We start from the raw sequence: 16049 nt of genomic DNA, 5'->3' as shown, positions 1-16049 counted from the left end.
GAGATTATAAGAAAACCCCACTTAAATTAACACATGTATAATTATGTAAAGTGAAAATTAGCACAGAACAGTGTCGTCAGTACAGCGGAATAGTAGGATAGAACGAATGAGAAGACATCGTATGGATGAAAGGAGGAAGCTATATAACAGAAGTGAAAAGAAGGAAGGGAAAATAAAGAAAACATTTTATACGATATGTGTGCGATTTTTTTTTCTATTCCATTCCATTGTCAAACTTATCACCTATCGTTCCGATTGGAAGCTGATTTGAAAATGCAACCCTCAATCCTTACCTTCTTTACTACAATGTTGAACAATGTTGCTATAATATTGTCGCCATAGTTTCACCATATGGGATACCGGGTGTAATGTGGATTGCATGTATTCAGGCGCTCCATTGGCTACTTTATGGATAATTTCCTTCCAAGCGATGTGATACCTGATACAGATCCTAAAAATCGAAGATTAGACGGCGCAAGGTGTGTGAAACATTTGGCCAACCGTAAAATCAATTTGATGTTGCTTATTGGTAAATATACAGAGTAACATATTTATTGTTCGAAGTATACAAGGTACATTGTTCGCTGCTTATTGCTGTTACTGAATCAACAAACTGCTCATCATCAGTAACGCGTAACCTAAAAACGATTCTTCAACATGACTCCAAATAATGAGTTTCATTAACGACTAGCGGATGGTCAAATTGTGCGTGTTAGAGTTCCTGGAATGCAACAGATCTAACGGTAGAGTATATGTTGCTAGATTCTTATTTGTATGTTGTGACGCAGATGTACGTTACTAATGTATTCCTATTTCTTGCACACCGTTTCTGATTGACGGAAATGTTTAATTGCAAATGAACATCTTGTCTTGATGTACCTAACATGCACATTTTATCTACAGTATCCAACCAAACACTAGTACATTCGAAAGGCACATTTCTTCTGCTTTTAATCCGTAAACTACAGAACCTTTCTCTGATCGTTTCAGCACCGTTGTGGATCTTCCATTCTGGAATGGGGAGGAAAAACAAACATTTAGCAAGCTTTATCACGGAGATCTTCCATTATACCGCACATCGGACACTCCTCGCTCCAAACATACATACCGATGAATAGTTAGATGTTCCGTTGCCTTCACGTCGCTCATATCCTGCGGTGTAAGGAAACAGAACTGACGGTCCGGTTTTTTGTTCGCTTCGTTCAGCAGCAGGCGCGTGATCGTGTGCCGGTTAACCTGATCGGTAAACACGTCGTACTCGTCCAGGAAAAAGAACGGTGTGTCCACGCACGACCAGAGCGAAATCAGAAACGCGACGGTGGCGTACGAACGTTCACCGCCGGACAGCGATTTGGTGGTCGATACGGCATTCTGGATGTTGCTGTCCCGCGGCACCACCGAAAGCGCGAGCGTACACTGTTCCTGATCGAACCGAATCGTGCCAACGTAGTTCCGAATCTGCATTATTCGCTGTGGAAAAGAAGAACAAAACCAGTGAAACAGTGGACAACGATTGGCCGGAAAGGTTTTTTTTTCTGTACCATAAACTTATGTTTCACACGTAGCGACATGTGCGATGTTAGATGACATAAGTAGTTGTAGCGCGATTTGCGTATATCGTTCATGAGCGACGTTATGTTGCGGAGTGCCGTCGAGTATCGGACCACTTCATCCCGCTCGCGTATTTTGCTTTCAAGTTCCTCCTGCACGTCCTCCAGCTTGTCCTGGGTTGCATTCACCTGTCTGTAATAGAGACCATTATATTAATATTGGAAGGTTTAACAAAAGTAATAGAATTTCTGTTGAGAATTTCCCCGCAATTGAATGGAACGACAATGATAACGACGAACTCTACGAGAGCTGTAAGGTGAAATCACTATCGTACAGCCACTTGGTACCCGGGCGTTTTATTACCCGGGCCTTCCGGTAAAATGGAACCATATCATTGCCATATCATTGTCATGTCATATCATTAGAATGACTACCCAGCCCGTAAAGCCATTCATTAGGCCGTCGACATGATCAGAGCAGGCGTGGTAGGCAAAAATTGAGATGGAATGTTGGCGTCGATGCGTACGTCAGAAAGGTTAGGGGCATTGGATACCATCGTGAGTTTAGAGAACTCCTGCAGCAGTCCAAGACCACGTTTGTAACTTCGAACAAGTGAGTAAAACACCGTAAGCCTACTGAGTAAGCCTACCCGTTCCGTCCAAATGGCTTAGAAAGGGGGGCTGCTATTAGTGCATTAGTGATCATAAAATCTTATGCTCTCGCTTGCTCACCTGATATGTTTATCGGTGGTATGGATTTTCTTTTTAAGCTGCTCCACCGATCCGATCTGTTCTTCGTTGGCGGGTCGTTCGCCCTTGCCGAGAGCGTCCTGTCGCGCTTGTTCCACCGACGCATTCAGCGCTACACGCGTTTGCTGCCGTTCGCGAACATTTGCCATGGCACGTTCCAGTGCCTGCTGCTTCACCTTGTGGCTTGTCTGCAGATCGTGTCGTTTCTTTTGCTCCTCATCGATACGGCCTTGGATGCGTGCTATTTCCTCCTCTATTGCAGCCATTTCCCGCTTCTTGCCCTGCGCTGTCTGCTCCTGCAGCTTCACCGTTTCACGTATCGTGTCCAGCTTGGTTTCTTCCGCCTTTATATCACTCTCCAGTTTATTGATGGATGATCGCAAATATTCTAGTTCCGCTTTCAAGGTTGCCTCCTCCGTTTCGCCCTCAAAAACCAGAGCATCAAGCTGCTGCAGCTTCTGCTCGTTCGTTAGCAGCTCACGCTGCAGCTTATCTTTGCGCTGCTGCTGCTTCTGCAGCTTCATCAACATCTCCTGCAGCCGTTCGTTCTCCTTTTCGAACATCGCGTTCAGTTCGAACACCTCCCGTTGCAGCTGTTCTTTGCGCGTCTGTGTCTGGCGCTTCAGCTCGTCCATGCTGACCTGCAGATAGCGCGGTGGTTTCTGCTGCAACCCGTACGATCGATATTTGGGCTGGGGAAAGAACTCCGAGCAGGGTTCGGCCACGATCACCTTGCTTAGACGGCGCGGCACATTCTCGATCTCGCTCGTTAACTGTATCGCCGTGCTCTGATGTTCCGACACGAGTATCGTATCGATCGAGGCACTATCGATCAACCGGTTCATCACGACCGGGTCTTTTACCTTGATCAGGTTCATCAGCAAATGCGTCCCGTCCTGCTCCTGCACACAACCCTGACGCACATCGTACAGCTCCTTCACGAACCGACCGGTTAAAATAGTTCGTTTCTGCAGGTCGGGAAACTCGCGCTTCAGCAACGCATCCAGCGTGCGAAAGTCGTCCTGCGTCGAGACAAAGAACGCCGACAGACAGCCGCCGAGCGCGGTCTCAACGATACCACTCCACTTTTTGTCCCGAACCTCAATGTACTGGCCCAGTGGGCCGCGCGGCAGTTCGGAAAATTTGCCCTGCTGGTGCAGCTGCCGGATACGAGCGTCCAGGGCGGGCATGTTGGCACCGTACACTGCCAGCTTACTGCGCGGGGCCGATTCGAATTGCTCCAGCTGCTTGTCCATGCGGGACGCTTCGTTTTGCTTTGCTAACCGTTCGTGAAGCTTTTCTTCCCGCACATCCTTCATGTTTGCGACCGTGTCGTGCATAATGTCCACCTCACGCTGCGTATTCTTTATCATAGACGTTAGCTCTGCGTTTCGCTCGTGAAGTTGTGCCTTTTCCGACTCCACCTGTTTCTTTTTTGCTTCTACTTGGCTGAGACCACTGTAGAGGAGTTGAAAAGGAGAAAGCATAATGGATTATCTAATAAAATACTGTAACATTGCACCACACTCATTTACCCGTCCTCCCGTCGCTGCAAGTCTTGCTCAATTTGGTTTATATCCCCCTGCAGCCTAGCGATGCGGTCCGTGTTATTTCTTATGCACCGTTCAACAACAGCCTGTTTCGTCATCGCATCCTGCAGTGCCACGCGAACGGTCGTGTACGCTTCCTTCAGCGCAACATACTCGGTCTTCTTACCCTCGATATCGATCCGGTGCGATTCAATCATTCGCTCCGTATCGGCGACCAGCGATTCTCGGTTGCTGATGCGATGTTCCTGCTCTTCGATCGACGATCGTAACTTTTTTAGCTCGTCATCCACCGCCGCCAACTGTGTCTCCTGATCGAGCACATTGCGCCAGGCCAGATGGGCCTGCAGCTCCTTCATCAGTTCGCCCAACTTACCGGCCGATTCGAGATTGTGCTTCTTCTTCTCCAACACATCAATCTCGCTGGTAAGATACTGTAGGCTCTTCTCCTTCACCGACAGCACGTTGCGGGCCTGTTTCGCGATCGTAGCGCATTCGTTCAGCTTCTGCTTGATGCTATCAATCTGGGTCGCTTTCGAGAAAAACGTGTACTGTTTGCTCTCGTCCGAATCTTTCAGCAGCGAACGGGCCAAATCTTGGTTCAGCACGCAGATAGGATTGTCGACCTGGATGTTGAACGCAAGCAATACCTTCAGCAACTCGGCACGACTCGTCGTTACAACGTATCCATTTTCGTTCTTCAGCTTGTACGTTCCACCGCCAGACGCCTGTATTGTGCGCTCGCAAATGATTCGCGATCCAAAGCGTTCCCGTTCGTACGCGTCAAAGCATGTGTTTTCGAGATGGATTTCTATCACCGCCTGTGATTCGCCGTGTTTAATCAAATCCTTCAAACTGTTGCACCGGTTCGTTTGTCCTGCGTTGCAACCGAGTCCTATTGTCAAGGCCGCCAGTATGGCACTCTTTCCGCTCCCATTCTTACCGACCAACAGGTTGGCACGCTTGTTAAACTCTACCGCCAAATGTCGGTGGCACATGAAATTCTTAAGCACTATCTTCAGCACCTTCCCATTGCGTAGCATCTCGGGTGATTCCATCGACGTCCCAGAAACCATCTGAAGTACAAAAGTCCATTTCATGAAAGACATCGTACAAACTACGCTTGGCATATGCAGAACATGCAGAAACTTACACCAACTTCAGCCGCTGCCGAATTGTTGTTGCCATCATCTGACCGATGCCGCTTGGCAAGCGAAGTGTGGCCAGAACCGTCCGGATGGTGTGTTCTTTTTCGTGTTTCGTTCATGATGCCACACTTGCAGGTGCAAAGCACAAGAATTACGCACCAAATCGACAACAAATAGACCAAAAATGTCCGCGAAGCCAAAGGACGCCACTTCGCTAAATACGTTGTTTGAATCAAGACACATGTGAACAAAGGGGTTGCATCATGAGCTGCATTTTGTACCGAACTGTCATGCCACTTTGACAGTTGGGATTTACACAAAATTTAAATTTAACATCAGTGATTTATTTAACCGTTATTTCGCATGCAAGCAGAGAGACGAGCAAGTGTGCCGTAAATGTTCAGCTATTCCTGTGTGTTTAATACGGTTGTCAACATACTCTACCGGTTTACTTAACGTCAATCGCCATTGTCAACATTCCAGCCATCGTAAATGAGGCATCCGAGCCTGAATGTTGCAAATTTCGAGGCATCATCTTGGTCCCTGGAATGGCACTGAGCGATCTGGCTAGTAAAGTATTTAAATGATGTCCATAAGACCTGAAAGCTTCACTCAAAATCTTCCAATGCTCCTCGAAATATATATATAATACTAGATAGATATGTTGCTTATTTTAACCTTTTATTATTATAGTTAAAAAAACTATTATTTACGTATTTCGTTTTATGATATTTTTCGAAAATATCACGTACTTTATTCATACCGGAAATGTTAGTTATTTCACACAAATTGTTTGCCCTTGCAACTTTACTTTTACCGTGATCCTTAATCCATCCATTCTGCTCTAGATTCCTGTTATCTCTAACGTTATCGGAAACATGAGTGTTCCTGACCGTTGAATGGAAACCAAATTAAAACATAATCTACACGTTTCACGAACAGACATTCGTATGCACTTAGACGAATAAATTGTGGACAAACTGGAGCACATGCAGGACCTCATTACATTTAAGCCATACCAGCTAATTCATCAATAAATAGGCACCACTTCTCCTGCATTTTCATATCCGACGACGATAGTATAGCTTGTACATATCAGCCTTCTGGCACAATTCGATTTCTTTGATGTTTTGCTGTTTTGTATCTCATTTGCGTCCTTCTCCATGGCGCAAGTCCCCCCTGATAACTCGTTACGGAGAGCGCGCCCACACTGTTCATATGATCCCTTTAGCTATGGAGCCTTCTGGAACCACCGCCACCATCACCAACTCACTGCCAGCATGATCTAGCTCGATCCATCTTTTCGTTCGGTACCGGCGGCCATAAATTCGATCGCGGCCGAATTAATACAGTACCGTTTACGGGTGGGCGGTGGACCATCCTCAAACACGTGTCCCATGTGTGCGTTGCATTTCGAGCATCGTACCTCCGTCCGCACGCGGCCTGGTTGTGTGATCAACAATAGGATATTACCTCCTTTTAGTGGTGATGGTGTTTTTTTTTGTGATACGGTGATTTAATGAATGGGAATGTAGTGTTTGGTAAGGAATGGTCGGGAGAGAAGTACAATGTGTGGGATTTTACACATCCCGATTGGTGGATGCGAACAGGTGGTAGTGGTGTTCGTTTAGTTACAAAAACAGAACCGGGCAAGGATTACGAGATTTTTGTCCAGTATTCGAATCCGTTTTCAAATTAAATTGTGGCGACGTGTACAATATGGAGATAAAAATGGTACGAATATCGTAAGTTTTGTAAATTAACAAAATACATTGAACGTACAATACGCAAGGAGTAACAAAACATAAACCAATGAATCCAATTAAAATCGATCAACGAAAACAATAGACCGGAACATAAATGGAGAAAACAGAAAAAAGAACATTAAGAAACATGAACGATCGTCCAATGGAAAATCAACCCAACGAGTTTAAAAAACAATCAAAAACAACAATGCCGAATGATTATGTTTATGGTAGTGTGTATGATTTATGAGCAGTTGTGTATAATTTTTGTTAAATATATGATCATTTTATGTGATGTGCGCACAAAATGACCAGAAATGATCAGGTTTCATTGTTTTGCAGCAGAGTTCGTGTGTGAAAAAGGGTGGACAAATGTTGATAACCATAGTAGATCGGATTGCAGAAGTGAAGTACGCAATATATAAAGAGAAAGAGATAAAAAGGAAGAGAAGAGAGAACAAACATACTATTAGAACCATCACCGGAAACCTTCGTAAATAGTACAGTTTACAGCAAACGGCTGGCAAATGATGGTGATCGCTTGCGCGCGCCGGGAAGCGAAAACAATGCGAACATAATGTTGTAAAAAAACGCAAAGCAAAACTGCTGCAAAAGCAAGTGTTTTGTGCAAAACACTGATAAATTGGACAATGCTAAAAAAGCGACAAACCCACACAACAAGAGCTAGACCGAACTATAGCAATCATACACGGACACGGACTAATAATACAGAAGCGCGATCTAACCACACGTACAAATGAAGAACAAATATAGAAACATGTCCAAAAAGTATTCGTTTAATGCAATCTAATCAACGTAAGATGAAACAAAATCGAAATGATAACAACCGAAAAGGAAACTAAAGAAAAAATCAATTCATCAATCAGACACTTTTAATCTAGACATATTAATGGTTCGCGTGGATGTGAATGAAGCGTGATCGCACAGTGATCGGTACCATTGCAAGCAGATGAATTCTCTCTTCCATTATCCTCCATTATCTATTAATCAGTGATGGGCGATGCTCGATTCCGCTCAATTCTTAACATGTGACAGAGCGCAAACTGAAGGCCGGCTAATGTATGTGTAAACGTAGAAATATTAACTTGTAGATGAAGATGTTAATAATGCTTATTGTGAGGTTGGTTGCAAGAAGGATTAAATTTTATTAAAAACCCACATAAGGAACAAAAAAAGCATAGCAGACAGAGAAGCAAATGCGTGTTGGGAAAGGTTTAACTTTTCTGTAACAGAACGAACAGCCACTCCACTTTCGATTGCATTGAGGTTAGGGAAAATATTCTAAAAACAGTTACACTTGTGCCAATCGAGACTTTGACCCATTAGGGTACCTTTGAGGGGTTTACTAAAGGGTAGGGAATATTGTAAAGATGGTAAAGGATGAGTTTTAAACAGATTTTTACAATTTTTAAACAGCACCGTTTAACGATTATGCAATCGTATTATAAAAAAAAATTATTAAAAGGAACACAAGGAACAGCAACTATTAACCCATAACTGTGCGCTATCATCAGTTGTGTTGAGATAGCCATTTGTTAACCACAAACATTAAACATACAGACCGGAACAAATGTTTAAGAAGTACGAACGGTTTGAGACATAACTATTATTTTGGATCAATTCAACTTAACTTGCTAACGAATGAAACGAATTTAAACCAATCTTTAACGAATGCTAACGAATTTAAACGAATATTTAGTAAAATTCGACTAATGAAACGAAGAAGATCATTAAATAGCGTGAACGAAGGAACGTGATAGAGCTGAACCAAATGTTAAAATTGAAAATTGTGTCAATATTAACATTGACACCATTGTTCGTTACTTCTTTGTAGACGAATTCTATACTGCCTAAATAATAATACTGATTTTAGCATTTTAGACTTATCGTCAAAATGAATACTGGTACAAGCTAAAGACACAGTACGATAATGCATTACTTCATAAACTATTGACCAGATCTGTACTTAAATATCGATTTTTGTTTGTCGACATCTGGACGTTGTTTGCTTTAATTGTTTAGTCACAATGTGTTCAACATCCATCCAAAACATTAAATACACAATGAAGATTAAATAGGTACAAAACTGGAAAATAACGGAAAAAACTGAATTTAAAACAAATACCAAAAAAATTTGAACGTAATATATAAATCATGCCACAAACATTCGCGATAGTCCTAAAACGGATGGCATACGATTTAGTTATGATCTTGTTGAACCTTTTTTCCTAATCAAAATTATTTGTATAGCCAACATGTTCTTCTGTACACCATAACTAGTATCGTAGCCACAAAACAAACTCTACTTTACACTGTTTAGATCCAAATAAAACCATTGCTGTTAATGCTCCAAATGAGCAACGCGCATAGCAGGGGCCAAACCATTAGCGCCAACCTTGTCCCCAGGATCGGGGTGCCTCGGCGAACGTTCCGCACTTACCGGGGATGCTAGGATCTTTGTGTAGTGTCACCTTGCCCTGATCGAGCACATCGTTGAATGCCGGCCAGCCACAACCAGAGTCGTACTTCGTGTCCGAGCTGAACAGTTCCTGGCTGCACACGACACAGATGTAGGTACCCTTTTCGTAGAACTTATTGTACTTGCCGGTGAACGGTCGCTCTGTGCCGGCTTCCTGCGTGACGTGAAACTGCAGTGGGGTCAGTTTTGCCACCAGCTCGTCTTTCTTCTCCATCGTTAAGGGAGTTTGATGTGGATCCGCTTCGTTGCTGGATGATTTTTCTTAAAAAAGGATAAACCGTAATAGGATCCGTAATTAGTTTACTCAGCTAAACAGAACAGTTTGAAATAATAAAAATAAGAAATCGATCCATTGTACCCCAACTCGATCGTTGCCTTCATCGCGTAAACCGCACCAAACAGAACAAACAGAAAACAAGCACAGGCGTCTTAAAACAATGTACAAAATATGGTCATGGTCAATAGCCCAGCAATATGCACAGACCAGTGCAGAACACCGATTGCATCGATCCAACTCGATCAGGGTTTTATTTAGCCGGAACTAAACGCTGTTATTCTTGTTTTATGTGTGCATGTGTTTTTTGTTTTGCCACTTACCAGCCCCAGCCATCGAGCCGATTGATAAAAGAGCTGGATGTTCCATGCCATTGCTTCGGACACGTGTAAAATACACACTGCATCCAAATGGAAAACAATGATGGATCGATAGAAATTCGACCATTTATCTTTCAACCATCGTGTGTAAGTTGTTTTCCATTTGGCAAAGCTAGTAATATATACAATCAGCCGGTGTATAATAAATAGATTTGTTTTAACAATGAGCAGCCTTAATCTTTATTTAATGCATTACTTTCTATACTTTCTGAGCAGCTTCTTTCTATGTATCTCAACTAATCATTCTACCTAGTGTCAGTTCTTCAATTAGCAAAGTTATCAACCTTGCCCTTTTCTGGATGGGGTTACATGTTCGATTGACCAATTCAATAGTTCCTACCTATTAGCGCACACCCCTATCGTATCGTTTTCATGTTGTTCACCCCACTTAACAGTATTTGTCCATGTCTGGATCGTGCACAGAACACAGCTGCCCAACCCGGCCGCCTGCAAACGATCGATGATACGCACCCTCCGATTGAATGGCAGTTAATCGGTCATAGCCTCAATTTTTAGAAGCACACAACACCGTGTTATCGTATCTTCGACACTTCCACACGCAACTGGACCTACTCGGGTTAGGTACGACGCTTTTCAATGGCTTCGTAAATAGGCTTACAATGAGTCAATGGTGGATCGTATGAACATTTCATTCCATTCCTCTGATTAATTGTTGTAGAACCTTTTATCTTCTCGTAACGATTTGGTAATGAAGCTTAATTAGAGACACACATGATAGCGCCTTTCTAATCACAATGGAAATTATTTGCCGAAATAATTGAAATTTATGTTCTAGTTTGTAGATATAAACGAGGAATTCATAGTTTCTGTAGTTGATACTCGTCTGTTTCACTTTATATTACATCGAAAAGTATATTATCCATCCGTGTGAGGTTTTGAAGTGGATCACCGCGTCCAGTCTCCGAAAACTATACGAAGGCCAGTACAGCTTCCAGTTCCGCTCATTTAAATCCTATCCACTATTTGTATGATCACTTTGGACCAATCCAAGATGGACAGTTCTTTTAATCGTATTTAGAAAGTGTATTCGAACTTATTGAACACCCTATGCAATAATTCCTGCACGCCCATTAACCGTGGAAACATTAAGTGTTAAAATAATCAGAGTATTATGCATTGTCGATACACGTTTTTGAACGCCAATTCCCAACAGCTCCCCATTCGCACCTTTCATGCAACCTGTTCGCACAGTCGGTGGTGAAAAGTACGAATGGATAAACAATTTCACCCAGCTGATGGGGAGACACAGCGGCATGAAAATGCACCACCGCCAATCGGCTTCACCGATGGACTTCACACCACTAACCCTGAATGGCAATGGGTGCATATGCAGCACACACGTGATCATGCGTGAAATGGTCGTAGCCACGCATCCCTGGTCGGTGGGAGGGTGGTGTTTTATGTTTTACCAAGCGCCAACCACCATGAATACTAGATTACATTATGCTGCAGCACAGTCCACACAACACAGAAAAACAGCTTCCTTCCCCGGTGTCTACGATCACCACACACGCACACCCCGAGCTTGGTTCTTTACGTGCTTTCCTCGCTCGAATGATCTTCCTGCGGTCAATGCAAAGTTATTTTTAGCAAAGGCGACGATATTACTTTCGACACACTTTTGGGCTATTTGGTCGAAGCAAACGTTGACGCGCAGCTAACGGTTTCTACCCTTAGTTTGATGGTCAAATATTGAAACACATTCAATGGCAACGGTCAACAGAAAAAAACCAGATGAATATATCTACCCTGTAGTAGCTAAAGATGCTTATCCTAAGCATTAATGATGATAGAAAGGCATGTACTCTTTTACCAGAAAAAATATTTTAAAGTCAAGTAGGATTTGTTATTTCCCTAAGCTAGTTACGCCCAGAAACTTGCTGTACTACTTGGAACTATACGACAAACACAATTATGGGCACGTTTCGTTACCAGTGTCGCTCTGGTGCACAATTATCACTTTATATGGACGTACCACGCTCTGTCGCGACCTGGTCACTACTGTACAATGCTGGACAGTTGCTTGACCAACAATCGTCCGGGGATGTTAGATCGAACGTCACTCCTCGCTAGATGGAATGTGCGCGCGCGCCCGTCCGTATATACACACACCTTGCGTACGACTCTACGAATGGACCATGTGGATGCGCATCGACTGATCATGAGTTGAAAAAGCCGTTGCGGGACGGGTATGGTCAATTGTGGCGCACCCATCATGCAGGGTTAGCGAACATGCCGAACAATAACGCTAAAATCGGCCTATAGCTATATTGGCAGTTTATTAGTTTAATGTTGACTATTCTGTGCCACTGGTGATAACGGGATATTTCAAATCAAAATAGACAAAAACTATAAATCCTTTTCAAGGTTTGCCAACCCTGAACATCAGTATGTATCACATAGAAAAAAAAACAGATGTAGCACCTGTTCGTGGCGGCTAGGAAGTAAAGCGGTCTGTTGATGCTGCTGATATGATAAGCTTTTTGTTTTGTTCATCACCAACTTACTGTGCTTGCAACAAGTGCTATACAGATAACAGCCGCTCTGAGGCAACATTGTGTAATTTACAAGCCGCGCAAACGATGTTCTATGCTGTTCCTTCCAAAAGGAAGTGCGCACTATCACATTTCATCATATCACGAAACGGAACATACCTCTTGTCGAGTTCCAGATTAAATTCCTCGGAACGACACTGCCACTAGAACCCATCGCTAGGCTCCCAAATCCGGCTACACGTTCGAGATGTTTGCGAAAGACGGCACCACCTGCAGTAGCTGCCAGCGAAAAGTGTACCGTCCCGTTTACTTTCGCTTTACGCAGGAACTCCCGAAAAAGAAACGACGTGACAGTCGCACGGCATACACCGGAACTAATAATTCCAACCATCTGTATGCGACGGAGCTCTGCTCTCAGGTGCGAGGGACCACAAACTTTCACCGACCGTAGAAGGAGAAAAAATTACGTGTGTGATATAACACACTTCCGATCAAATGCCGGGAACGGTGGCGTGTGTTGATAAACAAACCGTGATCAAACGATGCCACAATTTGCCACAATGGATCGATGCGATAGTGTGCACCACTGACACACACACACACGCATACATCGGAAGGTCACCCAAAGCAAGGACGAACCGTGCTGGTGCGTACTTACATGTTTTGTTTTTGCCACACAAAGAAACAAGTTGTATCTTTGTGGACTTACTTTTTAAACGATCATGAAGATAGATCACTAATTAACACTCTGTCACAAATTGCTGGAAAAGAAAATCCACCGCAGTAGGCCCACAGGTTTTCCGGCAAATGGTTTGCCGTGTTCGCGCAGCCAGACCTGACCGATGTTTTGACAGCGAATTGACTGCTGCGTTTGACAGGCACCGAAGTGACATTGGGCAAAATTGGCGTTCAACAATTCCTACCATTGCAGCACGAACAACAGCAGGGAAGAACGCGAAGCAACGCACGGCTATCTGGAAAACGTTTCCCCGTTGTCGTTTCAATAAAACTAACTCTGCGTCCAGTATCCAGTGATGAAGATAGTAAACTGTTTCCTCATGAAGTAGTGGGTACCAGAAAAAGTGCTCTTCCCAAACCTTTGTTTACAAAACAAACATAAGCCAGCATCGCGGAACGGGGTTTTGCAGTTTGGCACCATCCACACCAGGAACATACGCACAAAACAATGGTAGCACGTGCGGGCCGAAGCCGTTTCTTTGCCTGCCTGGGGCTGCTGATTGTGATGGTTGGTTTGGTCACGATGTTCCACAACTCCCAGCAACAGCTGGACGAGTTGCGGCAGCTCGGATTACGGTGCGAACAGCAGCAGAAATCCGTCCAGGCGCAGATGGAGGTGATCGTCGATCAGAAGCTGCGTTTGGAGAACTCGCTCGAATCGGAACGTATGATCAACGATGCCAATCGGAAAGAGTTGAAACAGAAGGCGAAGGAGGAAAAGGAAGAACACAGCAAAACCTCGATGGAGGCGAACATACGGTACGCTTCCCTACAGCAACAGTGCAATTTGGTCAAAAGCCAGCTCGGTGATCTGACGGAAGAGTGCAGCCGGGGCAGGAAACAGCAATCGGAGGAGATCAATTCGCTTCGGCTGAAGGTGTCCGAGCTACAGGGAAAGGTGCAACGATACAAGCAGGAATCAGCGAACGATGCAGAACATTTGAAGGTGAATCTTCGGATCCAGATGCGGACGAAAATGTCTCTCCAAAAACCGTTTATTATTCTTTTTCCTCCTTTTTAGGCCCAAATAGTACAATTAAAGAGCGATAAGCTCAACCTAGAGGCAACGCTACGCCGGCAACTCGGCGAAAAGGATCATGTGATTGAGCAAATGCGTGATTTGGCGACAAAGATGGAAAAAGAAAACGCCCATTACCTCGAGCATTGCAAGTTACCGGCGGAACAGCTTCCGAAGCAGCATCACCGCTACCGGGACGTGCTGGAAGCGCTCTCTAGGGACAATGCATTGAAAGCGAACGCACCGGTGCACAGTTTCAACGCGCAGCTTTCCGTGAGTGATGACTTGTACCGCATACCGGTAGCATTAAGGGCCCGGCACTTTGCTACCCATCCGGGCAACCTTTTCGGTGCCAGCTCCACCACGGTATCTATCGGTCTATCGCCCTCAACCCTCTCTCCCCCTTTCGCCACTAACAAAGGGTCCGGCCTGGGTGTGGGGCTGCCGCAGGTCTCCGAAGAGCAAGAAACGCGCGTCATTGCAAATCCGTTCGAGGTCGTACCCCGGGCGGTCGATGCGAAGCGCAGCGAACGGCACAGCCCAGAAGCGGTGCCGAACACTAACCCCACGATACATCCAGCGCTCGATGGTGGTATCATTAATTCTGTGGAAAATTTTCAGATCATTCCAAAACCTCTGCCAGCGGAGGCCGCACCGGAAGGCGCACCGGCCAACAATGTGCTGCAGGAACCACATCTGCTGAAGACTTCCACGTCCGTATCGACCGGCCACAAGCGATCGTCAGACCGCAACCTGCAGCTTCCAATTTTGGCTGCACCAACCGTTCTGCCCGGTCCACCATCGATGGAACACTCAAGCAAGCGCACTAACAACGGTGCTGACGGTGGTGGAGGAACTCTGTCCGGTAGCAGCAGCACAACCTCAACTACCACCAACGCGTCGGTACGAAAGGCTGCTGGAGCGGCACCGAACCGTTCGGTTGGATCAGCGGCACGGAAACCACTGAGCAACCGGCATACGAAACAGGTCCCCGTTGGAATCGTTCCATTCCCCGACATTATGCCGGAATTGGAACAAAACATCAGCGAAAACATCCTAGACAATCGGTACGCCAATGTGGCCGCAGCTGCAGCCGGAGGATCGACCGGAGGTGGGCGGCCCATTGCAGAAGCTGGTGGTGGTGCCAGTTCTGCCGCCATGTCGAAAAAAGCTTTCGCCGATAAACAACGCCGACATGGTGGTGCTGATTTGAACTTCCTGAACGGTGGTGGAGCAAATGCTGCGGATGATAATGGTGCGCATGAAGTGCAGGATACCGAAATGAGAGCAAAGCGTCCCGCCGCAATTGGTGCGGACGGTGAGCGAGGGGCAGACAATGGGGCACCGGCCGGGGGCGACGATGATCAGCTGGCGATGGGTAACGAAAACAATCTGAATGCGGCTGAGGAGGACACCAATCTGTACGATAACGCAAACGATGCCGCAGCAGTCGGCCTTGGAAACAAACCACAGTTCGGTGGCGGTGACCATCAGCACCATCTAGATTACAATGATGTGATGGTGCCGGGGCACGGTATCGGTCGGCATATCGGATCGAAACGGCGGGAAGGGCCCGCGGGTGCTGGTGGCATTGATAGCAAGGGCGTCATCATCGATCGAATGGGCGATAAACTTATCAACGAAATTGCCCACGATCACGGCAAGGAAGGAGATAACTATCCGAACGAAATGGAAGATCTACATCTGGTGGGAAACGAAGCGGAAGAAGAGGACGGTAAGATCGCACGCACACTTTCAGTTGTCCCCTCCCAAATGGAAAGAATGTTATCGTTCTCATTGTTTTGATCTTTTCTTTTTGCTTTTTAGTGAGCGATTATGATGATCCAACGGCACTGAAGCAAGGACATGCCGAACGTAACTAA

The 16049-nt window shown here is 45.1% G+C and overlaps 3 protein-coding genes across 3 annotated transcripts; 1 reads left to right on the top strand and 2 right to left on the bottom strand.

Moving 5' to 3' along the window:
- Nucleotides 1–986: 986 nt before the first annotated feature.
- LOC128709677 (structural maintenance of chromosomes protein 6) lies at nt 987–5114 on the bottom strand. Its single transcript, XM_053804686.1, has 6 exons — nt 5001–5114; nt 3836–4923; nt 2283–3758; nt 1542–1743; nt 1109–1470; nt 987–1011 (listed from the first exon to the last, which is right to left on the bottom strand). The coding sequence occupies exons 1-6, from the start codon at nt 5112–5114 to the stop codon at nt 987–989; spliced, it is 3267 nt and encodes a 1088-aa protein (XP_053660661.1).
- Nucleotides 5115–6280: 1166 nt separating this feature from the next.
- Nucleotides 6281–12801, bottom strand: LOC128709679 (methionine-R-sulfoxide reductase B1). The gene is made up of 3 exons (XM_053804688.1): nt 12570–12801; nt 9202–9501; nt 6281–6471 (listed from the first exon to the last, which is right to left on the bottom strand). The coding sequence occupies exons 1-3, from the start codon at nt 12799–12801 to the stop codon at nt 6281–6283; spliced, it is 723 nt and encodes a 240-aa protein (XP_053660663.1).
- A 795-nt stretch (nt 12802–13596) lies between these two features.
- Nucleotides 13597–16049, top strand: LOC128709678 (liprin-beta-1). Its single transcript, XM_053804687.1, has 3 exons — nt 13597–14094; nt 14170–15901; nt 15994–16049. The coding sequence occupies exons 1-3, from the start codon at nt 13597–13599 to the stop codon at nt 16047–16049; spliced, it is 2286 nt and encodes a 761-aa protein (XP_053660662.1).

Source organism: Anopheles marshallii, chromosome 2, assembly GCF_943734725.1.
Source record: "Anopheles marshallii chromosome 2, idAnoMarsDA_429_01, whole genome shotgun sequence".
Taxonomy (NCBI): domain Eukaryota; kingdom Metazoa; phylum Arthropoda; class Insecta; order Diptera; family Culicidae; genus Anopheles; species Anopheles marshallii.
Note: the sequence above shows the minus strand (reverse complement) of the source record. Positions and strands in the feature narration are given on the sequence as shown.